This window comes from Oncorhynchus clarkii, chromosome 13 (assembly GCF_045791955.1).
Source record: "Oncorhynchus clarkii lewisi isolate Uvic-CL-2024 chromosome 13, UVic_Ocla_1.0, whole genome shotgun sequence".
Classification (NCBI taxonomy): domain Eukaryota; kingdom Metazoa; phylum Chordata; class Actinopteri; order Salmoniformes; family Salmonidae; genus Oncorhynchus; species Oncorhynchus clarkii.
In genome coordinates, this window is record NC_092159.1 from 57,832,771 (window position 1) to 57,852,026 (window position 19,256).

Consider the following 19,256-nt stretch of genomic DNA (forward strand, 5'->3'; position numbering starts at 1 on the left):
GAGTTTGTTTTCCTGATGTCTCAGACACCAGACTGGGATTGGGTGTCCAGTATTTGAACACCAGACACTGACAGAGAAGATAGGCTACCCCTGCAAAGAAAATCCTCTTCAAAAATGACACGTATCATGATGGACGACTTGTCATTCACAATAGTCAACGGACCGCTCACCTTTCTCAACATCTTTGCAAACATATTTTTCATCTTCTGCATGCTCTGTCCACCGCGTGGCAGAGAGGGACTCAAACAGCCCATGAAGTTACTGCTGGGATCTATGATATTCTGTACCACTGTCTACCTGGTCTCTCTCATTGCAGCACAATGCTTGTGGATGGTCTCTGCCAGTTCTGAGTTTTACTCTGCTTCTTATCTAATAATGTTGTACATGGCATCAACCAGCATGTCAACATCTGTATGGCTGAATTTCTTCTACTACACCCAGATCGTCCCTGCCCAGCGAGCTCTCTTCACCCGGGTGAAGAGGAACATCAAAAGCATCATCTATTGGGGCCTATTTGGAGACAGGATGTTCTTTGTGTTTCAATTTGCTGTGAGGGCTACAGGAGAATTCTATTCCTCAGGAAAAGGACCTACTAATAGCACAGGTTTCACATCAACGAATGGCACTGCTAATGTCTCTCCCAAAAAGGTGCCGATAAATAACACAACCACATTAGCCAACGCCACTGATGCTGCCTCTCTAACAGTCCTGCTTCACACACTGACAGCAAGTGAGTGTTTGAAAATTATCTACGTCTTTTTTTGCCTCTGTGTGATGTTGGGGTCAAGCTGTGCCACAGTGTGCTACCTGCACAGACACATGAAGAGCATGAAAGAGATCGGCAGCCCCTTCTCCTCTCCCCGACTGCACAGTCAGATGAGGGTCACCATCGCCGGTATCCTGCAGGGAATTCTCTTCCTCTTTACCGCACTGTGGATTTTCATTCATTACTCAAGCAAGGTTTTTTCCTCTACATCCTTTGACGATAATATCTTGTACACAGTAATCTCTCTCTACAAGTTCGGCACCACTTTAAACCTGGGCATCGGTCAGGCTGTTTTCAGACAGAGGGCAGCTGATATTTGTCTCAAAGCCAAACAGGCACTGAAGCTGTGACCTGAGATGATGCTACAATAAGTAAATATAAGTGCTTTAGTAATACGAAATTAATGTTTGTCATTTTATTAACATTTGACATGTCATGCTAAACTCAATTGTGAGATACAGGACCAGTTTAACCATCTCAGGTTCTCTGTCAGGAATGTGAATGCTTGTTATGCCATTTTAGAACTGGATATTGATTTAATGTGGCCTTGTGAAACCAGCCCATAATGTTTCAGCTAATTTGTTGGTGTTCAAAGTAAAGGTCGCAACGCCTAGTGGAGTCAGGGTTGCGAGGGAAAAACAGTGGGGTCCCCACCTACAAATAAAATAACAAACAATAATATAGATTATTGTATGGGACAATATGAAAATCTCAATCTCAAAATAGCCTACTCAAAGTACTGCAAGATGTTTTTTTACACTTAACTTGACAGGAATGTGTGTCACTTTATTTAGTTGATTAAATTGAGTGTATTTTGTGTTATTTACATTGTTGTTTTTTGGGAGGTGGGGGGGGGGTTAATCGTAAAAGTTCTAATATTTATTGGTTCTCTTAATTTTTTATAAGAAATTAAATGGAATGAATTCGATATTGGTTGATGTAAAATTGAACATTTACAGATTTTTTAAAGTGGGGTTCCTACTTAACAAGATTGAATAACACTGATCTAATGTACGTATAACCAGAGTAAACTGCCTTCTCCTGTTCATAATGAGGCTTATGGATTTAGTTCTAATTTCCTTTTTTGTGTTTCCCATTTCTTCCTTTTCCATTATATTCTACTTATTTTTAAATTTTTGTTGTAATGTTGAGGTCAACCTGCAAGTAAGGATTTCATTGTACCTTGTACACACCATGTATCCTGTGCATATAACAAATAATCTTTGATTTTAGATTTGACTTCAACTATCATAATCTAATAAATATCATTTATATTTGTCCAAATGTGTGACTGCTTTGTGTGCTAAATAAAGAAATAGAACAGTTTGTTGCCTGCATTTAGACTTTGGGCTGATGGAGACCACCTGGTCAGTAAAATAATGATGCTTGTTTTATCTTCTTTTCACTTATATGTTACACATCACAAACAGATACATTTGATTATGACTCTCATATGGGACAGTCACTTTAAATGTTAATTTGCTACACCCACAGTCCTGAACCGAACGCTGTTCTTTGATCAAATGACTGTCATTTTTAACAGTCTTCAGTGGCGGCAAGAAAGACCATAAATTGACCACAATAAAATGACAACAAAGAAAGATTTGCTGAGAGACAAACAATTTATTTTGTTTCAACATAATAATCACTGCATGTCACGCTCTTCAGCAATGAAATGAAACACAGAAACAACGTTTGGTCCAACTTTAAGTTCAACAAGAGGAACTTAAAGTGCAAAATACAATGAGCATGGTTTATTCTGTAAGGCAGTGATTCTCTAAGGGGAAACTGTCATGCCATTTCTGACTAGATGATTGAAGATGAGTCCGTTATGAAAGGACAAAACATATCACTTGAGGCAAAGCCATGTAAATAGATATCTACAGTGGTCCTAACGGACAAAGTGAATTATAAAACCTAATTTTCCATTGGGGACACCATAGATATTAATAACAAGGTAGCTTCAGAAATGTGCAAATTCATTTCCCTCATTAGAAAACATCACCTATGATAAATCTTGATTATTTTCTTGATTGCTGTTTGGTTGAGATAAAAATGTCAGACCCCAGAGTTATAGTCCAACATCTCACCTAGTTGCATCCCTGAGTCTAAGACCAAAAGTCTAGGTATTTAGACTTCAGTCTTTCCCTCCACTACCACCACTACGTGACCGAGAAATTCACATTGGAAAAGTGCACAAAAGATCATCAGCAATCAAACATTTTGTACATCACAGGAGGTTGGTGGAACCTGAATTGGGGAGGAAGGGCTTGTGATAATGGCTGGAGAGGAATAGGTGGAATGGTACCAAATACATCAAACACACAGTTTCCAATGTGTTTGATGCCATTCCATTCGCTCCGTTCCAGACATTATGAGCCTTCCTCCCCTCAGCAGCCTCCACTGGATTTGCATATTTATCAACTAATAAAACAAATATTTGCTAACTACAACTTTCGTAACTTCCTCCCCTTCACTCATTGTACTCTTAGTACAAATCACAGTTGACTTTTTAGATACCAGAATTAAACAGTTTATAGGTATTGTACATGAGTAGAACCTGTCTGCTGGCACTTTGAAAGTGCATTTCCAAAAAGGCACTCATTTCATGTTCTCCTGTGTAAAACATATGCATCTATATCACATACGTGTATTCTATAAACCTGATTGTAAACATATCTGTGGCCCTTACATACACTATACAGGGACTATAAAGTCTGTACAAAGTCTACATCTGAAATTGCACCCCAACCTGGTTGGTCAAAAGTAGTGCACTACATTGGCGGAGTCTGGGGGTTGGAGCTTTGGCTATGCTCCCTTCCGACTTGTCATTCCTCCAACATAGTCTGTCCCCCTGACTTCATACTGTCCTGTCTAAAAACCAATAAAAGTATGAAATTATGTTTGACTCTTCAGGAAGAAAAAGCAGTGCACTATGTAGGGAATAGGGAGCCATGTGGGATGCAAACAAAGGCAGAGTAGAATCAGTTGTCGGTGGTTGAGCTATCTCTGGCTGCGCTCCTGTTTGAAGGCCACGGTGAACTTCCAGGCTTCTATGTACTGAGCCAGACTGATCTCTCCGGGGAACAACTCATCCACGTCGTGGGGAACGTCAAGGTCTTTCCGCTCCATGTAGGACACCAGGGTGTCTTTCAGGCTGCAGGACAATGGAGGAGAGGATAATGGACACACGTTCCACTTTCCTGTGTGTGTGTGTGTAAGTTTTGCAGTGTATGTGATTTTTCCTTTCATCAAACATGCCTCAAAAAGAGATGTTTGTGGCCCTTATGAAACACGCACAGTACCAGTCAAAAGTGTTAGTACACCTACTAATTTCAAGGGTTTTTCTTTATTTTTACTATTTCAACATTGTTTAATAATAGTGTAGACGTCAAAATTAGGAAATAACACATATGGAATCATACAGTAAACAAAAAAAGGTGTTAAACTAATCAAAATATATTTTATAGCAGACACCCTTTGCAATGACAGCTTTGCACACTCTTGGCATTCTCTCAACCAGCTTCACGAGGTAGTCAACTGGAATTAATTTCAATTAACATGTGTGCCTTGTTAACAGTTAATTTGTGGAATTTAATTCCTTCTTAATGCGTTTGAGCCAATCAGTTGTGACAAGGTAGGGGTGGTATACAGAAGATAGCCCTATTTGGTTAAAGACCAAGTCCATATTATGAAACATCATTCAAATAAAGATTTTATTACAGTGAAATGCTTACTTATGAGCCCCTGACCAACAATGCAGTTTAAAAAAAAAAATAGGGATAAGAATAAGAAATAAAAGTAATTAAAGAGCAGCAGTAAAATAACAATAGCGAGACTATGTTTTTACAGGGATATACAGGGGGGAACCGGTACAGAGTCAATGTGCAGGGGCACAGGTTAGTTGAGGTAATATGTAGGTAGAGTTATTAAAGTGATTACGTATAGGTGACAACAACGGAGGGTAGCAGCAGTGTAGAAGAGGGGACGGGGGGGGGGGATGCAGATAGTCTGGGTAGCCACTTCATTAGATGTTTGGGAGTCTTATGGCTTGGGGGTATAAGCTGTTTAGAAGAGGGAACAGTCTATGACTAGGGTGGCTGGTGTCTTTGACAATTTTTAGGGCCTTCCTCTGACACCGGCTGGTATAGAGGTCCTGGATGGCAGGAAGCTTGGCCCCAGTGATGTACTGGGCCATTTGCACTACCCCCTGTACTGTCTTGCGGTCGGAGACCGAGCAGTTGCCATACCAGGCAGTGATGCAACCGATGGTGCTCTCGATGGTGCAGCTGTAGAACCTTTTGATGATCTGAGGACCCATGCAAAATCTTTTCAGTCTCCTGAGGGGGATTAGGTTATGTCGTGCCCTCTTCGCAACTGTCTTGTTGTGCTTGGACCATGTTAGTTTGCTGGTGATGTGGACACCACCCAATCTGCTCCATAACAGCCCCGTCAATGAGAATGGGGGTGTGCTGCTCAGTCCTATTTTTACTGTAGTCCACAATCAACTCCTTTGTCTTGATCACATTGAGGGAGTTGTTAACCTGGCACCACATGTCCAGGTCTCTGACCTCCTCCCTATAAGCTGTCTCGTCAATGTCGGTGATCAGGCCTACCACGGTTCTGTCACCGGAAAACTTAAAGATGGTATTGGAGTCGCACAGTCATGAGTGAACAGGGAGTACAGGAGGAGACTGAGCAAGTATCCCTGAGGGGCCCGTGTTGAGGATCAGCGTGGCGGATGTGTTGTTACCTACCCTTACTACCTGGGGGGGGGGGGGCCCGTCTGGCAGTCCAGGATCCATTCGCAGAGGGAGTGGTTTAGTCCCAGGGTCATTAGCTTATTGATGAGCTTTGAGGGCACTATGATGTTGAACGCTGAGCTGTAGTCAATGAATAGCATTCTCACATAGGTGTTCCTTTGGTCCAGGTGGGAAAGGGCAGTGTGGAGTGCAATAGAGATTGCATCATCTGTGGATCTGTTGGGGCAGTATGCAAATTGTAGTGGGTCTAGGGTTTCTTGGGTAATGGTGTTGATGTGAGTCATGACCAGCCTTTCAAAGCACTTCATGGCTACAGACGTGAGTGCTACGGGTCGGTAGTCATTTAGGCAGGTTACCTTAGTGTTCTTGGGCACAGGGACCATGGTGGTCTGCTTAAAACATGGTGGTATTACAGAATCGGACAGGGAGAGGTTGGAAATGTCAGTGAAGACACATGCCAGTTGGTCAGCGCATGCTCGCAGTACACGTCCTGGTAATCCATCTGGCCCTGCGGCCTTGTGAATGTTGACCTGTTTAAAAGGTCTTACTCACATCGGCTGCGGAGATCGTGATCACGCAATCTTCTGGAACAGCTGGTGCCCTCATGCATGTTTCAGTGTTATTTACATCGAAACAAGCATAGAAGTTGTTTAGATCGTCTGGTAGGCTCGTGTCACTGGGCAGCTACAGTGCCTTGCGAAAGTATTCGGCCCCCTTGAACTTTGCGACCTTTTGCCACATTTCAGGCTTCAAACATAAAGATATAAAACTGTATTTTTTTGTGAAGAATCAACAACAAGTGGGACACAATCATGAAGTGGAACGACATTTATTGGATATTTCAAACTTTTTGAACAAATCAAAAACTGAAAAATTGGGCGTGCAAAATTATTCAGCCCCCTTAAGTTAATACTTTGTAGCGCCACCTTTTGCTGCGATTACAGCTGTAAGTCGCTTGGGGTATGTCTCTATCAGTTTTGCACATCGAGAGTGTTCCTTCCTCCTTGCAAAACAGCTCAAGCTCAGTGAGGTTGGATGGAGAGCATTTGTGAACAGCAGTTTTCAGTTCTTTCCACAGATTCTCGATTGGATTCAGGTCTGGACTTTGACTTGGCCATTCTAACACCTGGATATGTTTATTTTTGAACCATTCCATTGTAGATTTTGCTTTATGTTTTGGATCATTGTCTTGTTGGAAGACAAATCTCCGTCCCAGTCTCAGGTCTTTTGCAGACTCCATCAGGTTTTCTTCCAGAATGGTCCTGTATTTGGCTCCATCCATCTTCCCAGTCAATTTTAACCATCTTCCCTGTCCCTGCTCAGACCCAAACCATGATGCTGCCGCCACCATGTTTGACAGTGGGGATGGTGTGTTCAGCTGTGTTGCTTTTACGCCAAACATAACGTTTTGCATTGTTGCCAAAAAGTACAATTTTGGTTTCATCTGACCAGAGCACCTTCTTCCACATGTTTGGTGTGTCTCCCAGGTGGCTTGTGGCAAACTTTAAACTACACTTTTTATGGATATCTTTAAGAAATGGCTTTCTTCTTGCCACTCTTCCATAAAGGCCAGATTTGTGCAATATACGACTGATTGTTGTCCTAAAAGTTTCAGCTGTAGATCTCTGCAGTTCATCCAGAGTGATCATGGGCCTCTTGGCTGCATCTCTGTCATTTCTCCTTGTATGAGCTGACAGTTTAGAGGGACGGCCAGGTCTTGGTAGATTTGCAGTGGTCTGATACTCCTTCCATTTCAATATTATCGCTTGCACAGTGCTCCTTGGGATGTTTAAAGCATGGGAAATCTTTTTGTATCCAAATCCGTCTTTAAAATTCTTCACAACAGTATCTATGGTGTGTTCCTTGTTCTTCATGATGCTCTCTGCGCTTTTAACGGACCTCTGAGACTATCACAGTGCAGGTGCATTTATACGGAGACTTGATTACACACAGGTGGATTGTATTTATCATCATTAGTCATTTAGGTCAACATTGGATCATTCAGAGATCCTCACTGAACTTCTGGAGAGAGTTTGCTGCACTGAAAGTAAAGGGGCTGAATAATTTTGCACGCCCAATTTTTCAGTTTTTGATTTGTTCAAAAAGTTTGAAATATCCAATAAATGTCATTCCACTTCACACTTGTTGTTGATTCTTCACAAAAAAATACAGTTTTATATCTTTATGTTTGAAGCCTGTTCAAGGGGGCCGAATACTTTCGCAAGGCACTGTATCAGCTGTGCTTCCCTTTGTAGTTTGTAATGGTTTGCAAGCCCTGCCACATCTGACGAGCATCATAACCAGTGTAGTACGATTAGATCTTAGTCCTGTATTTACGCTTAGCCTGTTTGATGGTTCGTTGGAGGGCATAGCAAGATTTCTTGTATGCTTCCGAGTTAGAGTCCCGCTCCTTGAAAGCGGCAGATCTCGCCTTTAGCTCAGTGTGGTTGTTGCCCGTAATCCATGGCTTCTGGTTGAGGTATGTACTGTGGGGACGAAGTCATTGATTAACTTATTGATGACTGATGTGGTGTACTCATCAATGCCATTGAAGGAATACCAGAACATATTCCAGTCTGTGCTAGCAAAATAGTCATGTAGCTTAGCATCTGCTTCATCTGACCACGTTTTTATTGATCTAGTCACTGGTGCTTCCTGCTTGTAAGCAGGAATTAGGAGTATAGAAGTATTACTAAGACATGAAGGCCAGTCAATCCGGACAATTTCTTCAAGTGGAGTCACAAAAAAACATCTAGCGCTTTTGAAACTGTCTCTCAAGGAAGACCCAGAGTTACCTCTGCTGCAGAGGATAAGTTCATTACAGTTAACTGCATCTCAGAATGGAGACCAAATAAATGCTTCAGAGTTCAAATAACAGACACAGCTCAAAATCAACTGTTCAGAGGAGACTGTGTGAATCTGGCTTTCATGGTCGAATTCCTGCAAAGAAACCACTACTAAAGGATTCCAATAATAAGAAGAGACGTGCTTGGGCCAAGAAACACAAGCAATGGACATTAATTAGACCGGTGGAAATCTGTCCTTTGGTCTGAGGAGTCCAAATTTTAGATTTTTGGTTCCAATCGCTGTGTCTTTGTGAGACGCAGAGTAGGTGAACAGATGATCTCCACATGTGTGGTTCCCACCGTGAAGCATGGAGGAGGAGATGTGATGGTGTGGGGGTGCTTTGCTGGTGACACTGTCTGTGATTTACTTAGAATTCAAGGCACACTTAACCAGCATGGCTACCACAGCAATCTGCAGCGATACGCCATCCCATCTGGTTTGCGCTTAGTGGGACAATCATTTGTTTTTCAACAGAACAATGACCCAACACACCTCCAGGCTGTGTAAGGGCTATTTGACCAAGGAGGAGAGTGATGGAGTGCTGCATCAGATGACCTGGCCTCAACATTCACCCAACCTCAACCTTATTGAGATGGTTTGGGATGAGTTGGACAGCAGACTCTTTTTATGTTTTATTTCTTACACTGGTAACCTAGGAAATCTTAAGTCTTATTACATACAGCCGAGAATAACTATTGGATATAAGAGCAACGTCAACTTACCAACATTACGGCCAGGAATACGACTTTCCCGAAGCAGATCCTCTGTTTAGACCACCACCAGGACAATGGATCGGATCCTAGTAGGCGACCCAACACAACGATGCCGCAGAAGTGCAGACGGAGCGGTCTTCTGGTCAGGCTCCGTAGACGGGCACATCGCTCACCGCTCCCGAGTATACTACTCGCCAATGTCCAGTCTCAAGGTAGACAAAATCCGAGCAATGGTTGCCTTCCAGAGGGACATCAGAGATTGAAACATTCTCTGTTTCACAGAAACATGGCTCACTCGGAATACGTTATCAGAGTCGGTACAGCCACCTGGTTTCTTCACGCATCACGCCGACAGAAACAAACATCTCTCTGGTAAGAAGAAGGGCGGAGGTGTATGCCTTATGATTAACAAATCGTGGTGTGATCATAACAACATACAGGAACTCAAGTCCTTTTGTTCACCTGACCTAGAATTACAATCAAATGCCGACCGCATTATCTACCAAGAGAATTCTCTTCGATTATAATCACACCTGTGCATATCCCCCCTAAGCAGACACCTCGACGGCCCTGAAAGAACTTCATTGGACTCTATGTAAACTGGAAACCACATATCCTGAGGCTGCATTTGTTGTAGCTGCGGATTTGAACAAGGTTAATCTGAAAACAAGGCTCCCTAAATTTTATCAGCATATCGAATGTGCGACCTGGGCTGGCAAAATTCTGGATCATTGCTACTCTAACTTGCTACTCTAACTTCCGCAACGCATGAAAAGCCCTACCTCGCCCTTCTTTCGGCAAATCTGACCACGACTTCATTTTGTTGCTCCCAGCCTATAGACAGAAACAAAAGCAGGAAACGCCCGTGCTCAGGTCTCTTCAACACTGGTCCGAACAATCTGATTCCACAATTCAAGATTACTTTGATCCCGTGGACTGGGATATGTTCCGGATAGCCTCAGACAACAACATTGATGTATACGCTGATTCGGTGAGCGAGTTCATTAGCAAGTGCATTGGTGATGTTGTACCCACGGTGACTATTAAAATCTTCCCCAACCAGAAACCATGGATTGATGGCAGCATTCGCACAAAACTGAAAGCGCAAACCACGGCTTTTAATCATGACAAGGCTACCGGAAACATGACCTAATACAAACAGTGTAGCTATTACCTCCGCAAGGCAATCAAACAAGCTAAGAGTCAGTATAGAAAAAGTAGAGTCGCAATTCATAGGCTCAGACACGAGACCTATGTGGCAGGGTCTATAGTCAATCACAGATTACAAAAAGAAAACCAGCCCCGTCGGGCACAACGACGTCTTGCTCCCAGACAAATTAAACAACTTTGAGGACAATACAGTGCCACTGACACGGCCCACTACCAAAACCTTCGGGCTCTCCTTCATCGCAGCCATCGTGAGTAAACCATTTAAACGTGTTAACCCTCGCAAGGCTGCAGGCCCAGACGGCATCCCTAGCCGCTTCCTCAGAGCATGCACAGACCAGCTGGCTGATATGTTTACGGACATATTCAATCAATCCCCATCCCAGTCTGCTGTTCCCACATGCTTCAAGAAGGCCACCATTGTTCCTGTTATCAAGAACGGTAAGGTATCTGAGCTAAATGACTAACGCCCGGTAGCATTCACTTCCGTCATCATGAAGTGCTTTGAGAGACTAGACTATATCGCCTCCACCCTAACTGATACCCTAGACCCACTCCAATTTGCTTACAGCCCCAATAGGTCCACAGACGACGCAATCGCAATCACACTGCCCTAACCCATTGGAACAAGAGGAATACCTATGTAAGAATGCTGTTCATCGATTACAGCTCAGCATTTAACACCATAGTACCCTCCATACTCGTCATTAAGACCCTGGGTCTCGACCCTACCCTGTGCAACTGGGTCCTGGACTTTCTGACGGGCCGCCCCCAGGTGATGAGGGTAGGAAACATCTCCATCCCACTGATCCTCAACACCCGGGCCCCACAATGGTGCGTTCTCAGCCCTCTCTTGTACTCCCTGTTCACCCACGACTGCGTGGCCATGCACACCTCCAACTCAATCATCAAGTTTGTAGACAACACTACAGTGGTAGGCTTGATTACCAACAACGACGAGACGGCCTACAGGGAGGAGGTGAGTTCCCTCGGAGTGTGGTGTCAGGAAAATAACCTCTCACTCAACGTCAACCAAACAAAGAAGATGATCGTGGACTTCAGGAAACAGCAGAGGGAGCACCCCCTTATCCACATCGTCAGGATAGTAATGGAGAAGGTGGAAAGTTAAGTTCCTCGGCTTACACATTATGAACAAACTGAAATGGTCCACCCACACAGACAGCGTGGTGAAGAAGGCGCAACAGTGCCTCTTCAACCTCAGGAGGCTGAAGAAATTCGGCTTGTCACCAAAAACACCCACAAACTTTTACAGATGCACAATCGATAGCATCCTGTCGGGCTGTATCACAGCCTGGTACGGCAACTGCTCCGCCCACAACCGTAATGTTCTACAGAGGGTACTGAGGTCTGCACAACGCATCACCGGGGGCAAACTACCTGCCCTCCAGGACACCTACACCACCCGATGTCACAGGCAGGCCAAAAAGATCATCAAGGACAACAACCACCCGAGCACTGCCTGTTCACCCCGCTATCATCCAGAAGGCGAGGTCAGTACAGGTACATCAAAGCTGGGACCGAGAGACTGAAAAACAGCTTCTATCTCAAGGCCATCAGACTGTTAAACAGTCATCACTAACAGTGAGTGGCTGCTGCCAACATACTGACTCATCTCTCTAGCCACTTTAGTAATTAAAAATAGGATGTAAGAAATGTATCACTAGTCACTTTAAACAATGCTACTTTATATAATGTTTACATACCCTACATTACTCATCTCATATGTATACTGTACTCTATACCATCTACTGCATCTTGCCTATGCTGTTGAGGCCATCGCTCATCCATATATTTATATGTACATATTCTTATTCATTCCTTACACTTGTGTGTATAAGGTAGTTGATGTGAAATTGTTAGATTACTTGATAGATATTACTGCACGGTCGGAACTAGAAGCACAAGCATTTCGCTACACTCGCATTAACCACTGCTAACCATGTGTATGTGACCAACAAAATTTGATTTGACTGAAGGAAAAGCAGCCAACAAGTGCTCAGCATATGTGGGAACTCCTTCAAGACAGTTGGAAAAGCATTCCAGATGTAGATGGTTGAGAGAACACCAAGAGTGTGCAAACCAGTCATCAAGTCAAAGGGTGGATACTTTGAAAAATCTAAAAAATATTTGAATTAGTTTGACACTTTGTTTTGGTTACTACGTGATTCCATATGTGTTATTTCATAGTTGTGTTGTAGAATGGAGAAAAAAAAAATAATAATAAAAACCCTTGAATGAATAGGTGTGTCCAAACTTTTGACTAGTACTTAAGACATGATGTTCATGTGACGTAAACATTACTACAATATCAAAAATGGAACCGCTAAGAGTGTCAAGAGAGACTACACCATGCCAGCTAGCTGTTATCCCCTTGGCTTACCCCCAGTCAGGCCTGTATGTGTCGGGGGCATGGGGGCTCTTCAGGACCAGCAGCAGAAACTCGTGCATCTCCAGCAGGAACGAGTCAGCGCTGCTCTTGGTGAAGAACGTAGTGAGTAGCCTCCGGTCTTCATCTCCCAGGGGATTCCTGTATTCCTCTGAGACCCCCACAAACGGGTCCTGAGGATGGGGAGGGTTAGAGAAGCTTTAATATACACTAGGGTGTAACATGACATTATGATCATTTTCTATTTATCACATTATGTAAGTTAGTGTAACTAAGGTTAGTTTCAATTAATGTTGTAAGTTAGTACAACTTAAGTCACAATGTTATAACTTATGTTGTAAGTAATACAAGCACATCTCACCCATACAAACAGTAATCCAGACAAAACTTCATAACCAGTATAAAAAAACATGACCCTAACAAAATCATGTGAAGACTTGTCTGGGTGAATGTGTGGTGTCTCGTCGTCTTACCCTCTTGAGGCGCAGCATGTTCTCCGACTTGAGTGAGGTGAGGAGCTGCCACAGGGCCACACAGTGTTTCAGACTACACCTGCTCAGGGCCTGCATGAGGACAACAGGACAACACAGTGTTTCAGACTACACCTGCTCAGGGCTTGCATGAGGACAACAGGACAACACAGTGACTCAGACTACACCTGCTCAGGGCCTGCATGAGGACAACAGGACAACACAGTGATTCAGACTACACCTGCTCAGGGCCTGCATGAGGACAACAGGACAACACAGTGACTCAGACTACACCTGCTCAGGGCCTGCATGAGGACAACAGGACAACACAGTGACTCAGACTACACCTGCTCAGGGCCTGCATGAGGACAACAGGACAACACAGTGACTCAGACTACACCTGCTCAGGGCCTGCATGAGGACAACAGGACAACACAGTGACTCAGACTACACCTGCTCAGGGCAACATTGCACTGGATTTGTGCTAAAAAGGTTAGCATTTGAAACAGTGGCCAGGTAAACAAAACCAAATAATGCATTCCTGTCTTACCTTGTCAATAGACTGCGTTATAATAGACAGGGTCAGGAAACCAACATGTCCTTTTGTAATTTGGGTGAACTATACCTTAGTTTAATATAACCTCTAATCACATCAGAAAACATGAAATCACTGCTAATTCTCTTGAAAGAGCTCACCTTACCGAGGGATGTGTTGTATTAACTTTCGGCTACAATTAATACCAAATTAGGCAAGACTGACTGATAATATGCTAGCTACAGTTGAAGTCGGAAGGTTACATACACATAGGTTGGAGTCATTAAATCTCGTTTTTCAACCACTCCACAAATGTCTTGTTAACAAACTATAGTTTTGGCAAGTTGGTTAGGACATCTACTCTGTGCATGACACAAGTCATTTTACCAACAATTGTTTCCTGACAGATTATTTCACTTATAATTCACTGTATCACAATTCCAGTGGGTCAGAAGTTTACATACACTAAGTTGACTGTGCCTTTAAACAGCTTGGACAATTCCAGAAAATTATGTCATGGCTTTAGAAGCTTCTGATAGCCGACTTGACATCATTTGAGTCAATTAGAGGTGTACCTATGGATGTATTTCAAGGCCTACCTTCAAACTCAATGCCAAGACCTGGAGAAAAAAATTGTGGACCTCCACAAGTCTAGTTCATCCTTGGGAGACATTTCCAAATGCCTGAAGGTACCACGTTCATCTGTACAAACAATAGTACGCAAGTGTAAACACCATGGAACCATGCAGCCGTCATACCGCTCAGGAAGGAGACTCATTCTGTCTGCTAGAGATGAGCGTACTTTGGTGCGAAAAGTGCAAATCAATCCCAGAACAGCAGCAAAGGACCTTGTGAAGATGCTGGAGGAAACAGGTACAGAAGTATCTATATCCACAGTAAAACGAGTCCTATATCGACATAACCGGAAGGGCTGCTCAGCAAGGAAGAAGCCACTGCTCCAAAACCGCCATAAAAAAGCCAGACTACGGTTTGAAACTGCACATGGAAACAAATATCTTAAATTTTGGAGAAATGTCCTCTGGTCTGATGAAACAAAAATAGTACTGTTTGGCCATAATGACCAACTTTGGATGTTTGGAGGAAAAAGGGGGAGGCATGCAAGCCAAAGAACACCATCCCAATGGTGAAGCACGGTTTTGTGCACTTCACAAAATAAATGGCATGATGAGATAGGAAAATTATATGGATATATTGAAGCAACATCTCAAGACATCAGTCAACAAGTTAAAGCTTGGTCGCAAATGGGTCTTCCAAATGGACAATGACCTCAAGCATACTTCCAAAGGACAACAAAGTCAAGTTATTGGAGTGGCCATCACACAACCCTGACCTCAATCCCATAGAAAATTTGTGGGCAGAACTGAAAAAAGCGTGTGCGAGCAAAGAGGCCTACAAACCTGACTCAGTTACACCAGCTCTGTCAGGAGGAATGGGCAAAAATGCACCCAACTTACTGTGGGAAGCTTGTGGAAAGCTACCCGAAACGTTTGACCCAAGTTAAACTATTTAAAGGCAATGCTACGAAATACTAATTGAGTGTATGTAAACTTCTGACCCACTGGCAATGTGATGAATTAAATAAAAGCTGAAATAAATCATTCTCTACTATTATTCTGACATTTCACATCCTTAAAATAAAGTGGTGATCCTAACTGACCTAAAACAGGGAATTTTTACTGGGACTAAATGTCAGGAATTGTGAAAAACAGAGTTTAAATGTATTTGGCTAAGGTGTATGTAAACTTCCGACTTCAACTATACAACAAAATGCTGACGACAACAAGACATCAAATTAAGTCACTATGTTTCTCTTAAGGGTATCCATCTGTTTACTGGTTCCTGTAAGGAAGCCAATGAGGAGCCAGCTAGATGGAGAGAGCAGTGAAACAATCAGGCTTTAGGCTCTCAGCTAGCTGAGGTATGTTACTGCTGCACCCGGACAGTCTGTGGGCTCCTGACGGAGGAAGGGGACTGACCTTTAGGATGTGTGGGCCAGTCTGGTCTCCCATCTGCAGAACCTCCTCCAGGTAGCGCTCCAACTGCAGCTGGGGCTCGCCTCCCGTCATGGCCAGGAAGCCCAGAGCCACCTCCACGGTGGAGAGCGCCTCACACACCTCACTGTATGACTGCAGCTCCCCGGCCAGCGCCGACAGGGTCAGGATGGGCAGGGGCTCCTGGGGACACAAAGGGAAATGACAGAGACGTGGACAAGGCATAGAACAGGGTCAACTCAACCTCATGCCAGGGTTGTGTTCCAAAATTGGATGTAGTGTATCAATACCAGATTTCCCCGTTCATATCATACTGTACCATGTGACAACATGTCACCAGAGTTATTGTGACTTACCTGTTGAACCTTTCCTTTCACATCCTTGAGGATGTTTTCATAATTGCGGTCGTGTCTGTTCACCAGGGTTGGGATTCCCTGTATGAGGTGGTAAGCAACACATCAAAACCTGTCTAATACACAGTCATATAGTAACTCTTGTCTTTACCTCAATTTGGCTGCATTTTACTCTAATTCGTCTTTTGACCAATCACATGAGATCTTTTTCAGAGCTGATATGACTGGTCAAAAGAACAATTAGTGAAAAAAAGATCAGAATGTGAAAACGCAGCTTGTGACAGCTAAGTGTTTCTGTAAAAAGGGAAATCTAGACAGTTCTGGTCTAACCTCTACCCCACACTAACTTCAGTAAAACATATGTTTATACGTGAACGTAGTTGCACCATTTAAGAGAATATTTCAAAAATGTATTTCATTGCATTTGTTATTGTTAGACGATTGCTAATGAACTTGGCGTTACCCTACGAGAGAGTTTGTCACAATAACAATGTACCCTGTGTGAATTTAAGTATACTCCTTCTAATTCTCTCTCTCGGAGGAGGACCTGAGCCCTAGGACCATGCCTCAGGACTACCTGGGCTGATGACTCCTTGCGTGTCCCTAGTCCACCTGGTCATGCTGCTGCTCCAGTTTTAACTGTTCTGCCTGCGGCTATGGAACCCTGACACTGGACGTGTTACCTTGTCCAGGACCTGCTGTTTTGGACTCTCTCTCTCTCTACCGCACCTGTTGTCTCTAACTGAATGATCGGCTATGAAAAGCCAGCAGATATTTACTCAGAGGTGCTGACCTGTTGCACCCTCTACAACCACTGTGATTATTATTATTTGACCCTGCTGGTCATTTATGAACGTTTGAACATTTTGGCCATGTTCTGTTATAATCTCCACCCGATAAAACCAGAAGAGGACTGGCCACCCCTCATAGCCTGGTTCCTCTCTAGGTTTCTTCCTAGGTTCCGGCCTTTCTAGGGAGTTTTTCCTAGCCACAGTGCTTCTACATCTGCATTGCTTGCTGTTTGGGGTTTTAGGCTGGGTTTCTGTATAGCACTTTGACATCGGCTGATGTAAAAAAAGTGCTTTATAAATACATTTGAATGATTGATTGACCTTGCTGCAGCACAGGCATTTAGTAACTTTGTCGATGCCGAGAACTGTACATTTGACTGACCGAGTGCTGACAGACAGACTCACGTTGAGAGTGATGAGAGGCTTTCCCTGCAGGAAGCGGGCCAGGATCTGCTGCTGGATCTTGGGCAGGTCGTACTCGTGCAGGGCCTCCTGGCCACGCTCCACACTGTACTGGCAGTTGGACAGAACCAAGGGTAGCAGATCCCTCTCCGGCTCGTAGCGGATCACGTGCAGGTCGCTCAGGTCCGCCGGGCTCACCGTGTAGCTGGGGGAGAGAAAGGGGAGGAGTGAACTAATCTGATGATATCAACCATGTCTGCTTCTGCTTTCTATCAGTTCAGCAGGGATTCAGGGGTTCCCCAACCAGGGGTACTTGGGAAGACTCAAGAGAAAATGCACGAGGGGGTACTCTGGGCAGAGTAAAATTCAGTTGGTGGTATAGTAACCGAAAAAGGTTGGGAACCACTGGCCTTGCAGTTAAAAATGTCGCTGGTTTGAATCCCCGAGCCGGCAAGGTGGAAAAATCTGCAGTTTTGCCCTTGAGCAAGGCAGTTAACCCCTAACAACAACTGCTCCCCGGGCGCCGATGACTTGGACGTTGATTAAGGCAGCCCCCCACACATCTCTCGGTTAAATGCAGAAGATACGTTTCAGTTGAATGCATTAAGTTGTACAACTGACTAGGTATCCCTTCTCAGACCTACAATGCATACAGCATTTTTTCTAACAAGCCTAATGAGACCAGGGGCCATATGTATCAGAGTAGGAGCGCTGGTCCCGGATCAGCCCCCCTCCCATCCACGTGATCTTATTGTGATCCTAAAGGAAAAATGATCCTGAATCAGCACTCCTACTCTGAGATAGGACAACAGCACCCTCACCTGGTCTCCTCTCCAGTGTGCTTGTCCACGCAGTAGACCAGTTCGTTGTGCAGGGCGATGAGGTAGCTGACCAGCGCCGTGGAACACAGGCCGGGACCCTGTCGCCGTGGCAACAGAACCAGGAAGTCACTGGTCAGGTCCAGGTCCTCCAGGCAGAACTCGCCCGGGATTTTAATCTCACCTGGAGCAGAGCCAAAACACACAGATTATAAATCACAAAAGAGCAGATTAAGAAATCATGCATGAATGCCCCTCCAAAGAGCATATTTAAAAAATATTGTATATATTTCTATTATTCATTTATTAATAGAGCCCTAGAGTTGTGCTACGATCATCTGTGCTCATACCGTTGGTTGCCAGGGAGACCCGGAGCTGATTCCATGTTGTCAGGAAGATTTTGACCCGTTTCTCGTACCAGGCTGTGAGGGAGGCTGTGACAACAAACATAATAATCCACATGGAAGCCTATATTGTAAACCAACTGGAATATCCTTTTGACACTAGTGTTCTGGCCTGAACTGTACTGAGCCGACTCTTCTATTTTATTTTCCAGCCTGTATGGTGGAAACATCACCAGGCCACTACACTACAGTACAGTACACTACAGCTTAGCTCGGCTGGCCTCAGTAGAGTGAAACTAATGACATATCTGCTCGCTGTACCATGCCAATAACACAAACAATACCACTGATTGTTTTCAGTTGGACATACAGTATGTGACTAACCCAGAAGTATAGTTTAAACTAGTACCTGCTTTCTGGCTGTGAAGGAAGTCAGCGATGGTATGGCAGGTGAGGTCAGTCACGTTCTGGAACCTCTTCACCAAATCTCTCTGCAGTGCCAGGATGTCAGGAAGGAACTTCACCAACCGCAGCTCTGCCTCCTGTCACCAGACCAATCAGAGGGGGGGGGGTGTTACCGCGACCAATCACAGGGTATGGTAAAACAAACAAACTGCCAATCACACCGCATAGAACGAAGGTCTGACCAACATTGTGACTGTCAATGAGACTGTAAACATGTTTATTATTAACATTATAATGATTATTTTGGTTGTGTTTCAGATTATTCTGTGCCCAATAGAAATCAAATGGTAAATAATGTAATGTGTCATTTTGGAGTCACTTTTATTGTAAATAAGAATAGAATATGTTTCTAAACATTTTTACATTAATGTGAATGCTACCATGATTACCGGAAACAAGGAGA

At 43.8% G+C, this 19,256-nt stretch overlaps 1 protein-coding gene across 1 annotated transcript in view; it reads right to left on the reverse strand.

The window, feature by feature from the left end:
- Positions 1 to 2,356: 2,356 nt before the first annotated feature.
- The window catches only part of LOC139365161 (E3 ubiquitin-protein ligase rnf213-alpha-like), a 65,648-nt gene continuing 48,748 nt past the window's right edge, over positions 2,357 to 19,256 (reverse strand). Inside the window, exons 59-67 of the mRNA XM_071102598.1 lie at positions 18,798 to 18,930; positions 18,395 to 18,478; positions 18,048 to 18,228; positions 17,230 to 17,431; positions 16,037 to 16,114; positions 15,666 to 15,863; positions 13,137 to 13,226; positions 12,658 to 12,836; positions 2,357 to 3,923 (exon numbers count right to left, since the gene is read on the reverse strand). Coding sequence (XP_070958699.1) covers positions 3,770 to 3,923; positions 12,658 to 12,836; positions 13,137 to 13,226; positions 15,666 to 15,863; positions 16,037 to 16,114; positions 17,230 to 17,431; positions 18,048 to 18,228; positions 18,395 to 18,478; positions 18,798 to 18,930 — 1,299 coding nt within the window. The 3' untranslated portion in view covers positions 2,357 to 3,769. The remainder of the gene's footprint in view (positions 3,924 to 12,657; positions 12,837 to 13,136; positions 13,227 to 15,665; positions 15,864 to 16,036; positions 16,115 to 17,229; positions 17,432 to 18,047; positions 18,229 to 18,394; positions 18,479 to 18,797; positions 18,931 to 19,256) is intronic.